Raw genomic sequence first — 14,092 nt, 5'->3', positions numbered from 1 at the left:
AATTTAGTTATATATAAAAAATATAATATAACGATTCTAAATAATTATTAATATTCACATAAAAACATGATCTAGTATTAATTCTTAAGAACTAGGGATTATTGGGAAGGACAAACTCCTGCAATTTTATCATCAATTCTATTAGAGTATATACTTTTTTTTTTTTTATTGTATCATCATTTACCAATTAAAAACAATATCAGTTTTTCAAAGTAAATATATAAGAATATAAGAATCATAATAAAGCCATTATGTAAATTTGGAGACATGCTACTGGCGAATATTATTATTGTAAAGTTAATTTTTCGAGGGCCCCATAATTTACATAAGTTATCCTAAATTCCTAATAAAATAAATTAGTTAATATCTAATTTTTTTTTAAATTTTTTATTGGGTTTTTTAATTAATAGATTGTTGTATATATAAAATAAAATTTAAACTACCCACATTTACTTAGCTTGACCTACCAAAATTGGTTTAGTGATGTCGGTTCAGATGTAAATGAATTGTTATTTGAATACTTCTTTAGAGAAATAAAACAAGTACTTGTTAACATAATTACACAAAGAGTAAATTATCAATTATGACCCCGAATTTATAAAACGCTGACAATAATAACCCTAATATTTATTAACGACAATTACACTCCTTAAAATTTTAAAAACGTAACAAATCTACCCAACTGTTAAGAGAGTCCTCCTCCGTTAAACGGAATTTGGTGATGTGGCAGACGAAAATTCTTTTAAAGCCATCTGTCCCGTTTCATGTTTAGGCCTAATTGACGAAACCCTAATCAAAACCCCTCATCATCCTGCTGTTATCATCATAGCCCTGTTGTTGTTGATGATGAGGAAACGAAATTGCCACGGCCTCGGGTTTCAGCTTCAAAGAGCTGTCGCAATTCTTGTTTGGAACGGTTTTGGATTTCGGCAAGAAGCGTTGAACTATCTCTTCCAACAGGCCAAAGTCTGAAGACTCTCTAGGGAACAACTCCAATAACGACTGATCTTCTTCCTCAACACCTTCAGCAATAACCTCCGTCGTGCCGTTGTTGGAACCACCACCGCAACAGTTACCGTTGAAGCAGCAAGCCGAACCACCTTCCTTGATGCAATACTGATAAGGACTATTATTAGCACCACTGGAACCAACACCACCAGTAGCAGCAGAAGAAGAAGAAACCAAACATAGATTCGAATTCAGAAACTCGCGAAATAGAAGCATGTTCAGGGAATGATGAGAATTGTTAGTGATGTTTCGGTGCTGCTGCTGAGTCGATAATGGAGCAGTTACGCCATGGCGGCCGCTCTGAACTAACTTGCTGACGTGGCACTGCTGCTTCGGGAAGTTGAACGCTTGGAACAGTTCAGAGTGACGAAAATTATGATGGTGATGGTGTGGATGAGGATGAGGAGGAGAATCAGGGTACACGAAGTTCATCCTCGCCTTCGCGCCTCGCATCGCTCTGGCGGCACAGTCGTAGGCGCAAGCAGCTTCCTCCGCCGTGTCGAACGTCCCCAGCCACCGCCGCTCCTTCGACTGCGGGTCCCTTATCTCCGCCGCATAACGCCCCCACGACCTCCGCCTGACGCCGCGGTACCTCATTGGTCCCGCGGCAGAGCCGCCGCCGCCGCCACCGGCATCCTTGGCCATCCTCTTCTTGTTGGTTTTCTTCTGGTGGTCGGCGATGGTTGTGTCTTGTATCGGGTCGGTTTCTTGGATCGGAGGCATGCCACCTAAACCCTAAACGCTTCTTCCATTGTTGGGACAGATGGCTTTAAAAGGATGCCACCTTGGATTTCCGTCTGCCACATCACCAAGTTCCGTTTAACGGAGAAGGACTCTCTTAACGGTTGGGTAGATTTGTTACGTTTTTAAAATTTTAAGGGGTGTAATTGTTGTTAACAAATATTAGGGTTATTATTGTCAGCGTTTTACAAATTCGGGGTCATAATTGGTAATTTACTCTTACACAAAATATGACACATGAGGAATCTCCTCTCTCAAACAACACAATTATTTAATGTTGTATTTTTTATCCGCTCACCCTTAATATAAGAAGGAGAAGAAGCAGCAGCTTCCTCAAACGACTAATGTTTAGATACTGAATAAATTTTAGTGTATCACTTAATTATTGAATTTTATGATACACTGAAATTTGGTTAATATCTACAAAAATTTCCGCCCGTCCTCAAACAACACAATTATTTAACGTTGTATTTGTCGTCCGCTCAACCTTAAGTCCAGAATCTACTGCATTACTTTTGATTGTTGTGTTCATTAAATCATTGTGTGCATGTGCGCTCATCCCCTTTCGAAGGTCTGTCTTTAGTAAGCTCAAGTGTTTTGAACTTTTGTGACAAGCACAAAAAATAATTTATAAATATAACTCAAATAGAGTTTAATAATAATTATTAAATTTTTATTTTTACCACAAATATTTTTAAATTTCATTTAAGCAACCCTAAATTTGCTACCTTCACTCAGTGACTAAACCCACTAACACACCCTCTACTCTCGTTCTCTTCCCTTTTTCTAGAACCCACTGTCATCAACAACAATCCCTACCCACCGCCATCAGCCTCTCTTTCTCTTCCCTTTTCACAAAATGCAAGTCTACTGCCAGTTTATTTGAGAATTCCCTTTTCAGCTTCAGAGTGCCGTCGTTCTTTCTGCCTTCATCGTGCACCGCGTCTTTCGGTCGTCCGTCCTCAGCGCCGTCTCCCCCTTCATCGCTACACTTTAAGAGTTTCAATGGAGCCTCAGCCTCAGGTATGAACTTGTTTCATTTAGCTCATTTTTTTATCCTTTTATGTTCTGCTGCATGAATCTGTTTCGTTGAAGTCATTCAATTGAGTTTTGTTCTTATTTCATTCAATTAGTGGTTTTGTTCAGTTTACTTGGTTGTTTAAAATTTGAGTTAGGGTTAAAAAATTTTGGTATTTATTTTTATGATTCTGATTTCAATTTCTGGGTTTATGTCTCTTTTCATAATGTTCTACTTTTTATTTGTTATTGTTGTTTGATTTCTAATCATAATTTCAATTTTTGGGTTTATGTTTCTACTCAAATTTGGTATTTGTTTTTATGATTCTGATCTCAATTTCTGGGTTTATGCTTCTATTCATGCTGTTCTATTTTTTATTTATTATTGTTGTTTGATTTTTGTTCATAATTTTAATTTCTGGGTTTATGTTTCTATTCAAATTTGGTATTTGTTCTATTTTTTATTTGTTATTGTTGTTTGATTTTTTTAGTGTGTTTGTAAATTCAGAAATTAGTATTGTGATTCTTTTTAAAAATTCAATAGTCATTGGTTAGTTTTGCTTATTTGATTATAAATTGTACCTAATTTATGCTATTTTTTTTGGGTAATTAACGTTAGTCATTATAAATTGCAGGAAGCATCAAGTCATATACTGATGAATCTGTTCAAGCGAAACCATTCCATCTTGGGTTGAATATACCAAGTTACTCTGCGAACGCATGATTCGGAACCATTCCTTCACTTATACTACAAATACAGCTGGAATATACCAACTTGGACTGCTGTTTATTACGATAGTAGTTTTCAATCAAGAAAGATGCTTGTGCTAAATTCCATCCGCTGTTGGAGGATATAATTTTGAACTATCTGATTTGTTTCTTTTTCTCTCATATGTAAGAAAATTTGTTGTTATATATAAATAGATAGATAGATACCTTTCTTTTTGTATTATTTCTGTTATGTGAAACTTGTTTCAAAGATCTTGCTGTTTCTGTTTGTTAAGTTTAATTCTGTACACACTCAAATCTCAACATTCCAACTTTATTGAGCATCATATTATGAAATTTTAACCTTTATCCACATTCAGGTAGTAGATAGTCTTCTAACTCATGCAAAGTGATTACCTTAAGAAATTGATCCGTTTTAATTTGTCAATCATAGAAACAATAATAAAGAATAAGAAGAAGAAATAGGTCAATGAAGATAACATGTATATGTGATTTATTATATCATGTGCATAATTCTTCAAGCTTTCAGTAAACTGAAAAATAATTTACATATGATCTATGACATTCTCTCTGAATATAAAACAGAAAAAAACACGAGGAAATTAAGTATGTCCCTATTTAGTCTAGGTCTATATGAAACATTACATTCATCGAGTAAAAGTGCCCTCAAAACAGCCTCACACAAACCACTATAATGGATAATCAAATGTGCACCATCTGAAACTTCATAGTAATTTATCCATTACATATTCCTTGAAACAAATCTCTGGATTTGAGAGGGCACAACCTTGACTTCATATCCCTGCCAAACGTGAACTTTACTTATGTTGTGACCGAATGGATTACTCAGCTTCAATGGATCAAACTCCCAGTTGCCAAATGCCACAATCCAATCACCCAAGTGTGTGTCAAAAATAACTTGTTCCCTTAACTTTTCCTATACACACGAACAACGAGGAGTTATTCCTCCATGACTAACCATTTGTATTTTGCTAAAAGTAAGTAAAAGAATGCATGTAATTCACCTTGGTAAGAATAGGAAAGCCGGAAATAATCTTTAAGATGACAATGTCTCTAGTGTTGAAGAAAGCCGGGTTTTTCTCAATGACAGAATTTGAAGGGAGCCAGTTTTGAGTGACCACCCAATGCAATAGTCTTGGAGAATATTTTGCAAGGCACACCTGCTAACTGCACAAACAAAATGGTGATATATCCACCACCTAGTGAGGTATTTTACAATGACAAAAATATATATTTTCATTTGCGTGAGCACAACAAAATATATACCCAATACATCTATTAGTTCCTAAACCTATATTTACATCAGCTAGCAGCACAACAAACATAAACTGAAATATTAAAGAATCCCTCACCCATAATTGGCATTGTCCACAACCATAGTTCATGAATCAACAAAAGCACCATCCTACAAGTTCAGCAAAAAGTAAAAAATGAATCTAATAAAAGCCAAATTTGATTAACTTAAAAGTTAAAATCACGATTTACACATAATGTTCTTACATCCTTCACTATAATCTTGTCTGGAAGTCCAATTCTTCGTAATAACCATTCCAACACATACAATGAGGAGTTTTCATAATTGCTTGTAACAGGTTGATCATCTGAAAAGCAAGAATATGCTGAAGTCATAATATACAGCATTAGAAGCATTTTTTGAAACTTCAGTCATCAGTTCCCATAATGCAGAAAGTATCTTGCAAAATCAACCAATCATTCAAATTTGCAGGTCAAGTGCAAAATTTCAAGACAAAGCAGTTCAATATCCGTTAAAATCACTCCAATAGATCAACTTTAACCATGCATTCCAATTCCATAATGCAAAAACCATTCAAGTACTCCAAGAGACAAAAAAAAGACGTAGAAAAATTTGCACACCTAATTCACAGCGAAGAACCAAACCTGAGAACACTGAGAAAGGAGCTTCCGCCATGCTGTCTTAGGTCCTGATTTCGATTTCACTGACAGCTTCTTCATTCGGCCCGCAGCAGCAGCCGCCGCAGCACTTGATTTTTCTCCATCCACCGCATCCTCACCTAAAATTAACAAAATTCAACACAAAACTCACTCCAAATTCTACCAAAGATTCATTATCCAATAGTCACATGCATGCAAAAGAACCATTCACTTCCCACGAAAGAAACCAAAAAGGTTGCAACTTTCTAACCTATGGACTGAGGGGTCACCAAATCATCCCCTTCTGTCGCCGGCACAGAAGGAGGCGTGGCCTTCAACGACAAAGTTTCTGGCAAAACATAATCGCAAGAATTTGGATGAAATCGAGAAATCGAGTAGCTTCATGGAGGCACCTGGTGCGGAAGAGGGAAGAGGAAGAAGCGGCTGTCTTCTATGACGGTGGTCTTCCATGACCGTGATGATAGGTTTTTTTTGGGAAGTTCTTTCACGAGCTGAAACGAGGGATAGCAAATTTAGATTTTATTGTTGGGACAAATTTAAAATATTAAAACTTGATGTCTTTTAGTATAAATTTTAATAAGTTATTTGTAAATTTTAATAAATTATTTATAGATTAAATATAAACCATTAGATTTACTATCAATCTAATCTAATGTTTTAAATTGTACGGTGCATTAGATAAACGCAAAGGAGTTGAGCTAATTTTAGACGAACCCAAAAAATCTCATTTCTAAGTTCTAACTTCTAAGTTCTAACAGCTCTGATAAGGAGAATAAGAAGGGTATGACCCACCAAACAGAGTTCCAACTCTCCAAGCATAAGAAAATAGAGAAAGTGAAAAAACATCATCACTAATAACTAATGTACCCTAGCTATAAGCCCTGTAACATTGAAGTTGGATGATCTGAAGACTATGCTTTGTATGAATACGTTTTGTACCATACAAAGCGTGTTTCTGAGCCCAACATGTAAATGATAAATTTACTAACTGCGAATTCAAAGACAAGTTGGTAAATTTGATTCATGGCGCGTCTTAAAATGTTGTATCATGTGCAGTAGAAGCTGTGATATGACAGGCTCGAAAATGAAATGGGAAAAAAAGCTAAACAAACACGACCGTGGGCAAAATGTTTTGTTTAGTTGAATACGTAAGAAGAAAAAGCATTGACACATGCATCCTCGTTGTGAGATGAATCATCATGCAGTAAACATATGATCATCTTTTCAGCTTAAGCACATAACGTCTCAAATAGGTAACTGGTTATCCATAATGATTACTCAATACATCTGCAATCAGTATAAGTAGCTGTCAATAATTCAGAACAAAACGTGATTTGCTGGCATGCCCCATTTTTTCCTTGCAACACATGTACATATATTGATATTGATGTATATCTCGTAACAGAAAAGTTTGAAAGCATCGATATCTTCTTGTCCCTACATTTGATAAAGCGATAACATCTTGAACTTCCATATTACATATATACTCACATTGCTAACAGCAGCATTTTCACTCTAAACCGCAGTACCTAATTAACAACAAATTATAAATACATGAACACTGATACTAAACTACAATTGGTGAAAGCCATCGTCATGAGAATTCAAAATGATGATCTGTCTCATCGAAGATCTCCTCCTACAAAACAAAAATTAATGTCAGCAACAGATTCCTACTAGATTTTGATTTGAGTAAATAAAGCTCGTCTTCGACTAGATGTCAAGAGTTTACCTGTAGTAGTTCTTCAATAACATCTTCCATCGTAATTACTCCAACAGCTTCTTCTTCTTCGGGGAGTTTTGGAAGTGGACTTCCATTATCTATCTCCAGAATATCCGAGTACATATTTTTTGTCCATTTTTTGCTCCGAGATCCCTTAATCGACTTGTTTGTATTTGGAAAGCTTTTCCACTTATGGAGTGGCATCTTGGGTTTCACCTTTTTCTCGTGTGGGGGTTTTTCACCATCAATATCCACCTTCACATCCTTCACTGACTCTATTTCACACACATGAGATACGTAGCAGTGTAGCATTCAGTTATTATGAGAGAAAGTTAACAAAATTTTGGCAAGGAAACATATTGATTACAAGTTACAGCCTGTTCTTACCATTGCCAGAGTTTTGGGAAGATGGTTGATTTGTCTTGTCACACCGTCTTACAACAACAGCCATGTGGCTATGGCCCTTCTGGAACTCATTCAATATATCATAGAGGGGCATACTTTCTGGAACCCTGTGAATGTAGGTAATTTCTGAATATCAATTTTCGGTTAAAGAATATGGAACCAATGTGCCTATCCCCATAAAACCTACAAGAAATATATAAGATACCTTGGAATCCTGCGTATGGTTACACTCTTCACAGATGCTTCCTCTTCTGGATCCATTGTCAATAAATTCTTGACCTAAAATTAAGCAGAAAATATTTAGAAAACAAAATGGAGACCGAAACAAGGCATTGCATACAGTTGACGCATCATTGGTGCTCAAGCAGACATAACACTGCCTCTAACTGCCACTTATGCCTATAAACGAATCGATAAAATTTTTGAGGCCTAACAAGGGGAAAACCTGCTATAGGACTATATGTTATCCGGTCAAATAGTTTGCCGAAGGAAGGCATTATCATCTAGAGCCTAAAGTAGAACTTTCACATATAGTTCCATTATCAGGAAGTAACTTAAAACTATGATGAAACTTATTCAAGAGTTTATAGAACTCAATATGACTCCAAGAATGTTAAATGGTAAAGGTGAATAATAACGAAGGAAAATCGGTACCAGTATAAGTCCAATAATATTTGTAGGCTGCTCATAATAGACCGGGACTCTGCTGTGCCCCCTCTCCAATATTAGGTTCATCAGCTCCCTGCTCAAATAATTGGTGTTAAATTAGATGAATAAAATATGTACTAAATTAAAAACTACACTATCTAAATTTTTAATACAACTTACCTATCAAGTTTGGAATTAATATCAATGGCAAATGTGTCAGATATAGGAGTCATCGCATCGCTAGCGGTCTTCTCACTGAGTTCAAGTGCCCCAGCAATGATTGTTGTTTCATCATGTGTTAGTTCCCCACCTTTTCCAGCCTAATGCAATCCAATAATGAACAGCAACAAAAACAAGTGGAAACATGAATATTTGGAGCAAAGGACTCCCACATAACCAGAAGAGTAAGTATATAAGATTGTCCCTATTAACAATCCAGGAAAATTAAATTAAATATAAGAAGGTAGATATATGTGCAGCATACATATGAAAGAACAGGATGAGTGCGGGATACCTACTTTGTGCAATTTTATAACAAATTGATAAAAAGACTATACAATAGAGATGGATGTCGTTATATTAATAAAAAACAACATATAGCTCTGATACAGACCTCATTACCATGCAAATTTACGAGTGTTTTTAACTCGGCTCTGCGGAAAAGGGCTTCATTTCGATGGCCCAGCAAAAAGTCCAACAACTGAAAAACCATATAAATGCACCAAAAAGCCAAGGATGAACAGAATATCGGTATGAGGACATAAAATTCAATTTGGCCCCTGCTTACAGAAATGAAGCATTCATATATAAATTCAAAGTTTGCTCAATTTATGTCACCTTGCTAATTGGAAAAGCAATTGGATAACAGATCCATACAAGCACACGGACAAAGGGAGCCACCGTTGCGCCAATCGCTAAACCATACCGAGAACAAACAGATTGGGGTATAATCTTCACACAAGTAAGACATATGTCAGAGCACTTTTACATGCAATGCAAAGCATATCAAGGCTAGCATATACATAATTTATAATCAACATTGAGCAGGATTCAGTGAAGAACAAAGATTGAAAATGTAGAAAGTCAGATTTACAAACGTTAACTCTATCTCATGATTGAAAATTAAAAAAAAAAAAAAGATTTGAATGATGAATAACTCGTGAGGAAGAGAAATTTACCACATCCTCCATAACTTTATTATAGTTCCTGAGCTACAAGGTGGAGGATGAAACAGTCTTTTTAAAACATGTCATGTGTGTGTATTTATTTAACACAAATAAAGGCATACATGAGTTTCTCACCTCACCAAACAGAAGAATTAACGTCACCGAAATCAGGATAGCACCCCATGCAGTAACAAGACTATCAAGAAAAATAGGAAGCGCCTGGAAAAACATATTAAAAAAAAAAATCAGAATCAATTTTGTCTTTAAAGTATTAAAACCATTCGGGAATATTTTGAGTTGTACCTCCATGGCTGCAGCATTGCAAATCAGCAAAGTACAGAGCAACAAATGTTGATTTTTGACAACCGGCAATATCTTCTCTGCAGTGACAACAAAAGGAATTCATAAAGTAAGAGAATATATAATTAACAAATCTGAACTAAACAACCCTCGCGTTTTCTTCCCCTATTTACAGCTCTAAAATAATGGATAATTCCAGAACTAAACTACAGATCACGAATTGCACTTAACTTGTTTCATCTTGTTCCCGGTTTATCCAACCAATTAGATGAACCATGAACCATCAGTGCTACATATAGCTAGCTATAATCAATCAATTTTTTACCGGGGAAGAATATGAATACGAATACCGATACATAACAAAAAGCTAAGTATGTAAATAGAAAAGCTAAGCAAGTTTAGTTTGCACGTAATCGTTGAAATCAGAGAGAGAGAGAGAGAGGTACCTGCGTGGATACGATCCTGAGGAGTGCCAGATTTGGCAAGGACCTCGAGATCGACGAGGCTGAGAGACATGAGGCCCAAGGTGAGGCCCGACATCAAGCCCGCGAACAAGACGAGCAGCACGATGACCGCTATGTTGATGAAGAACTTTGATTCGCAGCAGGTATACTCCACCGCCATTCTCTTGTGCTATTCCTATTATCGCTGTACGCTATTGGTAGTTTGGTTGGTTGTGTATTTCAATTAAGAGCAGCAGAGTACAGAGAGACAGTAGTAGTCAGAGAAAGCAGAGCAACCACCAGAGCTCCGCCACCTCCATTGTTGCTTCTCCCTCTCCGATCCACTTGTGGCTCTACTCGATTCCCATCATCCCCTATTTATTCATTCCTCCTTATATTCAACCTTTTTATTTATTGTTTTTTTTTTATTATGTCACGGTAACAGTATATTGCTTGTCGAAAAGTTAATTTTAGGTGAGAGTCGGTACTCCATTGCGGTGGAAATAATTTGCTTCCGTTGTCACAAAATATCAATTATATCGCAAAATTAAGTCCCTTAAATTAATTATTTGTATGTATGTATAATATTTTTTAAAAATATATATATGGAAAGATTAATCGTTGTTAAATTATTTAAAAACTGTAATAGCTCTTTTATTATTTTCCTTATAATAGTATAATTTCCTTTTTCACTTTTTGGCCATTTGAACATTGTCAAACCAATTTCTGTCGATTTGGTAATATTTTTCTTTCTTATTTTTCTAAAAAAAATTATTTTGATTGTTTTATTGTTATTTGTTCTGTAAGTAAATTTAATCTATTTTTTGTTTTTGTTTTTATGTATTTTTTTTTCTTCAACAAAAATTTGTGGAAATGATTTTTATTAGATTTGAATTAATTTAGTTGTATTTAGTTAGCTAATAATACCGATTATATTATTAGAATGGGGGGAAGAAGAGTGGAGGCGACAGTTGGGTAGTGACGTGTTGTTACAAAGACAGCGTTGCCAAATCTCCATTTCAGCGATCCTTTTACCGACCCACACGAACACCTTTTTGCTCAGAATCAACGGATAACCATGTGGCTATTTAGTATTTACACTAATAACAAATAATTAATGGACCCCCGTCTCCTCCTTGCTCCTATCACAAAATCACTAATTAATATGGTTATCATTATCATATTAACAACTAAGAGTTCAAGGTTTATGGCAGCTAAAACTCTTTTTAATAAGACATTTTAGCCTGATAGGCTTTCCAGAATATGACATCTGTTATGATTATGAATGTTTGTCTTGCTTATATCAGAAGTGGAGCACTGGAGCGTAACTAATTAATTTCTCTTGTGATGATAGATTATAAGATCTCTTGAGTGATACCTATTGCAAAAAGCTGCTTTTACTCTGCTTAGCTCCTAGCTTTAACTTTGATTAGTTAATCCAGCTTGTTTGTGCCTTTTGTTTATTTTATTGTATATGCTTAGTTATAATTTTTTTTAAATCTCGTTTTGATTATTCTAAATAATATGTCTTAGTACCAATATAAGTTAGGTAAGTTATATGTGGTATTATTATTTATTACCACTTTGAAAAAAAAAAATATAACTTATCACTTGGAATATTAATCTACAATAATGTTTATGTGTACAAATCTTTTTATAACTAAGTCCAATTAAAATAATGCAGAGTCCAAAAAAAAAATGCGTGCATATATTATTCTTCTTTTTTCTCGTATTTTCTGCATACACAAATTTTTGTTTAAATTTTTGTTAGATAACACAAAAATTTATTAGTATAATACACAAATTTTTAAAGTATGATATTCAAAATTTTACACATAACACAAATTTATCGATGTAGCGTACAAATTTTCATTTATATCACACATATTTTTGCACATAGCACACAAATCTTTACATATAGTACAAATTTTTGCTGCGAATATATTTTGTTAGTTAGGTGAGTCAATGTTCTGTAGTCTTCTAAAAATTTATATCTTACACATTAAACATTTTATGCTATGCAATAAGATTTTTGTGTTATTCATAAAAATTTATGTATTGTGTATATTTCATTGGTTGAGTGTTAATATTTTAGGCATGTAATTCTTAAAAATATTTTGTGTTGTATACTAAAATCGATACGCTGTATACCAAAATTTATGTTATATGCATCAAAATTTCTATATCTTAATTTTCTGAACACTTGTGAAAAAAAATAAAAAGATGATGATCATTAAAAAAAATGGCACACTTTATTTTTTATACAAGTTAATTAAATTTTATTACTCAAAAAAATTAAACACCTAGTATTTTTGATTAATCTATACTCAACTATGCTTTTTTTTTTTTGGTGAATATACTCAACTATGCTTTCTTTGTTGTTATCGATATTTAATAAGATTTTCTTATTATCGAAAGTATTGAAATTTTATGAATTAGTTCGGTTGAAGAATTAACAACCTAATATGATATAAATGTCTTTATAAATAACTTAAATGTATAATTGTATTCATAAATTTTTAATCCTAATTATGATATCTGTTATATATAACCAAATCTAAAGACAAATTTGAGAAAGAGAGTAGAATAAAAATCAAATGTAAATCATCTGAAATTTAAATTTAAAGAACATATACATGAGATAATTATTAATTTTAAGGTTACTTGTTCGAATAATGTATGTAGAGTGTACATATTTAAAATAAAATAAAATGTATGAATAATGTATGAATGTTCTTAGCAAAATAAAATAAAATGTAAATGTGTGAAGTGATGCAAGGAAGACAGAAAATTAAGTAGTGCTACTCTACTTTATATTACACACGGGGAACGAATTAGGTAAAGTTAGCAAGCACAATGTATCCAATATTATTCTATTATACTGCAAAACACAAGTTTTCAGGTAAAAAAACGTCATGGTTTTTGTCTTTTAAAAGAATATCATCGTGATTTGATTTTGGCATTTTAGAGCCTAATCAAGAAAGAATAGCTCCTTTGATTAAACAAAGTAATGATGTTTGGGAATAGGCAATACAATATATATTCGATGTATTGTTATCAACGATTTTGTATGGTGGTAGTATTATAATAACTGAATAATTAAACTTATTTATAATTAGTGTAGTATAATGAAAAATAGAAAAAAAAGACAAATAGGTCCCTAACCTTTTGTCCCGCGGACATTTTCGTTCCTGACCATTAAAAAATACTTTTAAGTCATTGACCTTCACAAAACTTGGACAGACCAGTCCCTGACGGAGGCATTTGAACGGATCAGTCCCTGACGGAGGCATTTAGATGGAGGGACTGATCTGTCCAAATTTTGTGAAGGTCAAGGACTTAAAAGTATTTTTCAATAGTCAGGGACGAAAATGTCCGCGCGACAAAAGGTTAGGGACCTATTTGTCCTTTTCTCTAAAAAATATTTATGAAAGATAAAAAATTATTTCATATGTAAGTAGTATGATTTATATTTATATGTTGAGATAATATTTAATTTGGTCTCTCAATTTATTTGTGAGTTTTAATTTAATTCTTAAAATTTAATTGTCTTTGTGTAGTTCTCAAATTTTACAAATGTGATTCATATCAATTCTTGAAATAATTTTTAACACACAAATATTAATAGAACGCTGATATAGATAGCTAATATAGTGTCACGTTAAATTCTGACGTTATTTTTGTTTTGGTATTCAAATAACCTAAAAAATATCAAAAGTGGTATTTATTGAATTTTTTCTTTCAAAACAAATTATCTGACGTCATTTTTGAATTATTTGAAGGTCAAAATCAAAATAATATCGTTTTACAAATTCTAGTGTAATATTTAATTATCTATATCACTGTTATATTAATATTTTTGTATCAAAAATGGTCTTAAATTAATATAAGTCACGCTTACAAAATTTAAAAATAAAAAAATAATTAAAATTTAAAAAATTAAATTAAATTTTTGTATAAATTCAGAAATCAAATTC

The 14,092-nt window shown here is 33.6% G+C and overlaps 2 protein-coding genes and 1 pseudogene across 2 annotated transcripts; all 3 read right to left on the bottom strand.

The window, feature by feature from the left end:
• On the bottom strand, positions 528-2,772 carry LOC107627998 (ethylene-responsive transcription factor ESR1-like). Its single transcript, XM_016330802.2, has one exon. The coding sequence runs from the start codon at positions 1,729-1,731 to the stop codon at positions 790-792; it is 942 nt and encodes a 313-aa protein (XP_016186288.1). The 5' UTR covers positions 1,732-2,772; the 3' UTR covers positions 528-789.
• LOC107626265 lies at positions 3,958-7,022 on the bottom strand (annotated as a pseudogene).
• On the bottom strand, positions 6,730-10,296 carry LOC107626264 (DUF21 domain-containing protein At2g14520). The gene is made up of 11 exons (XM_016329104.2): positions 10,119-10,296; positions 9,676-9,752; positions 9,508-9,591; positions 9,044-9,157; positions 8,820-8,906; positions 8,387-8,526; positions 8,213-8,300; positions 7,764-7,837; positions 7,541-7,665; positions 7,163-7,428; positions 6,730-7,069 (listed from the first exon to the last, which is right to left on the bottom strand). The coding sequence occupies exons 1-11, from the start codon at positions 10,294-10,296 to the stop codon at positions 7,025-7,027; spliced, it is 1,278 nt and encodes a 425-aa protein (XP_016184590.1). The 3' UTR covers positions 6,730-7,024.

This window comes from Arachis ipaensis, chromosome B02 (assembly GCF_000816755.2).
Source record: "Arachis ipaensis cultivar K30076 chromosome B02, Araip1.1, whole genome shotgun sequence".
Lineage (NCBI taxonomy): Eukaryota > Viridiplantae > Streptophyta > Magnoliopsida > Fabales > Fabaceae > Arachis > Arachis ipaensis.
Note: the sequence above shows the minus strand (reverse complement) of the source record. Positions and strands in the feature narration are given on the sequence as shown.

Excerpts from the sequence above, each read along its gene's own strand:
- LOC107627998 (XM_016330802.2), bottom strand. The coding sequence starts at position 1,731 with ATGCCTCCGATCCAAGAAACCGACCCGATACAAGACACAACCATCGCC.
- LOC107626264 (XM_016329104.2), bottom strand. The coding sequence starts at position 10,296 with ATGGCGGTGGAGTATACCTGCTGCGAATCAAAGTTCTTCATCAACATA. Across the intron at positions 8,301-8,386 it reads ATTAATTCCAAACTTGATAG|GGAGCTGATGAACCTAATAT; the intron begins GTAAGTTGTATT and ends TTATTTGAGCAG. Across the intron at positions 7,666-7,763 it reads ACCATACGCAGGATTCCAAG|GGTTCCAGAAAGTATGCCCC; the intron begins GTATCTTATATA and ends CTACATTCACAG.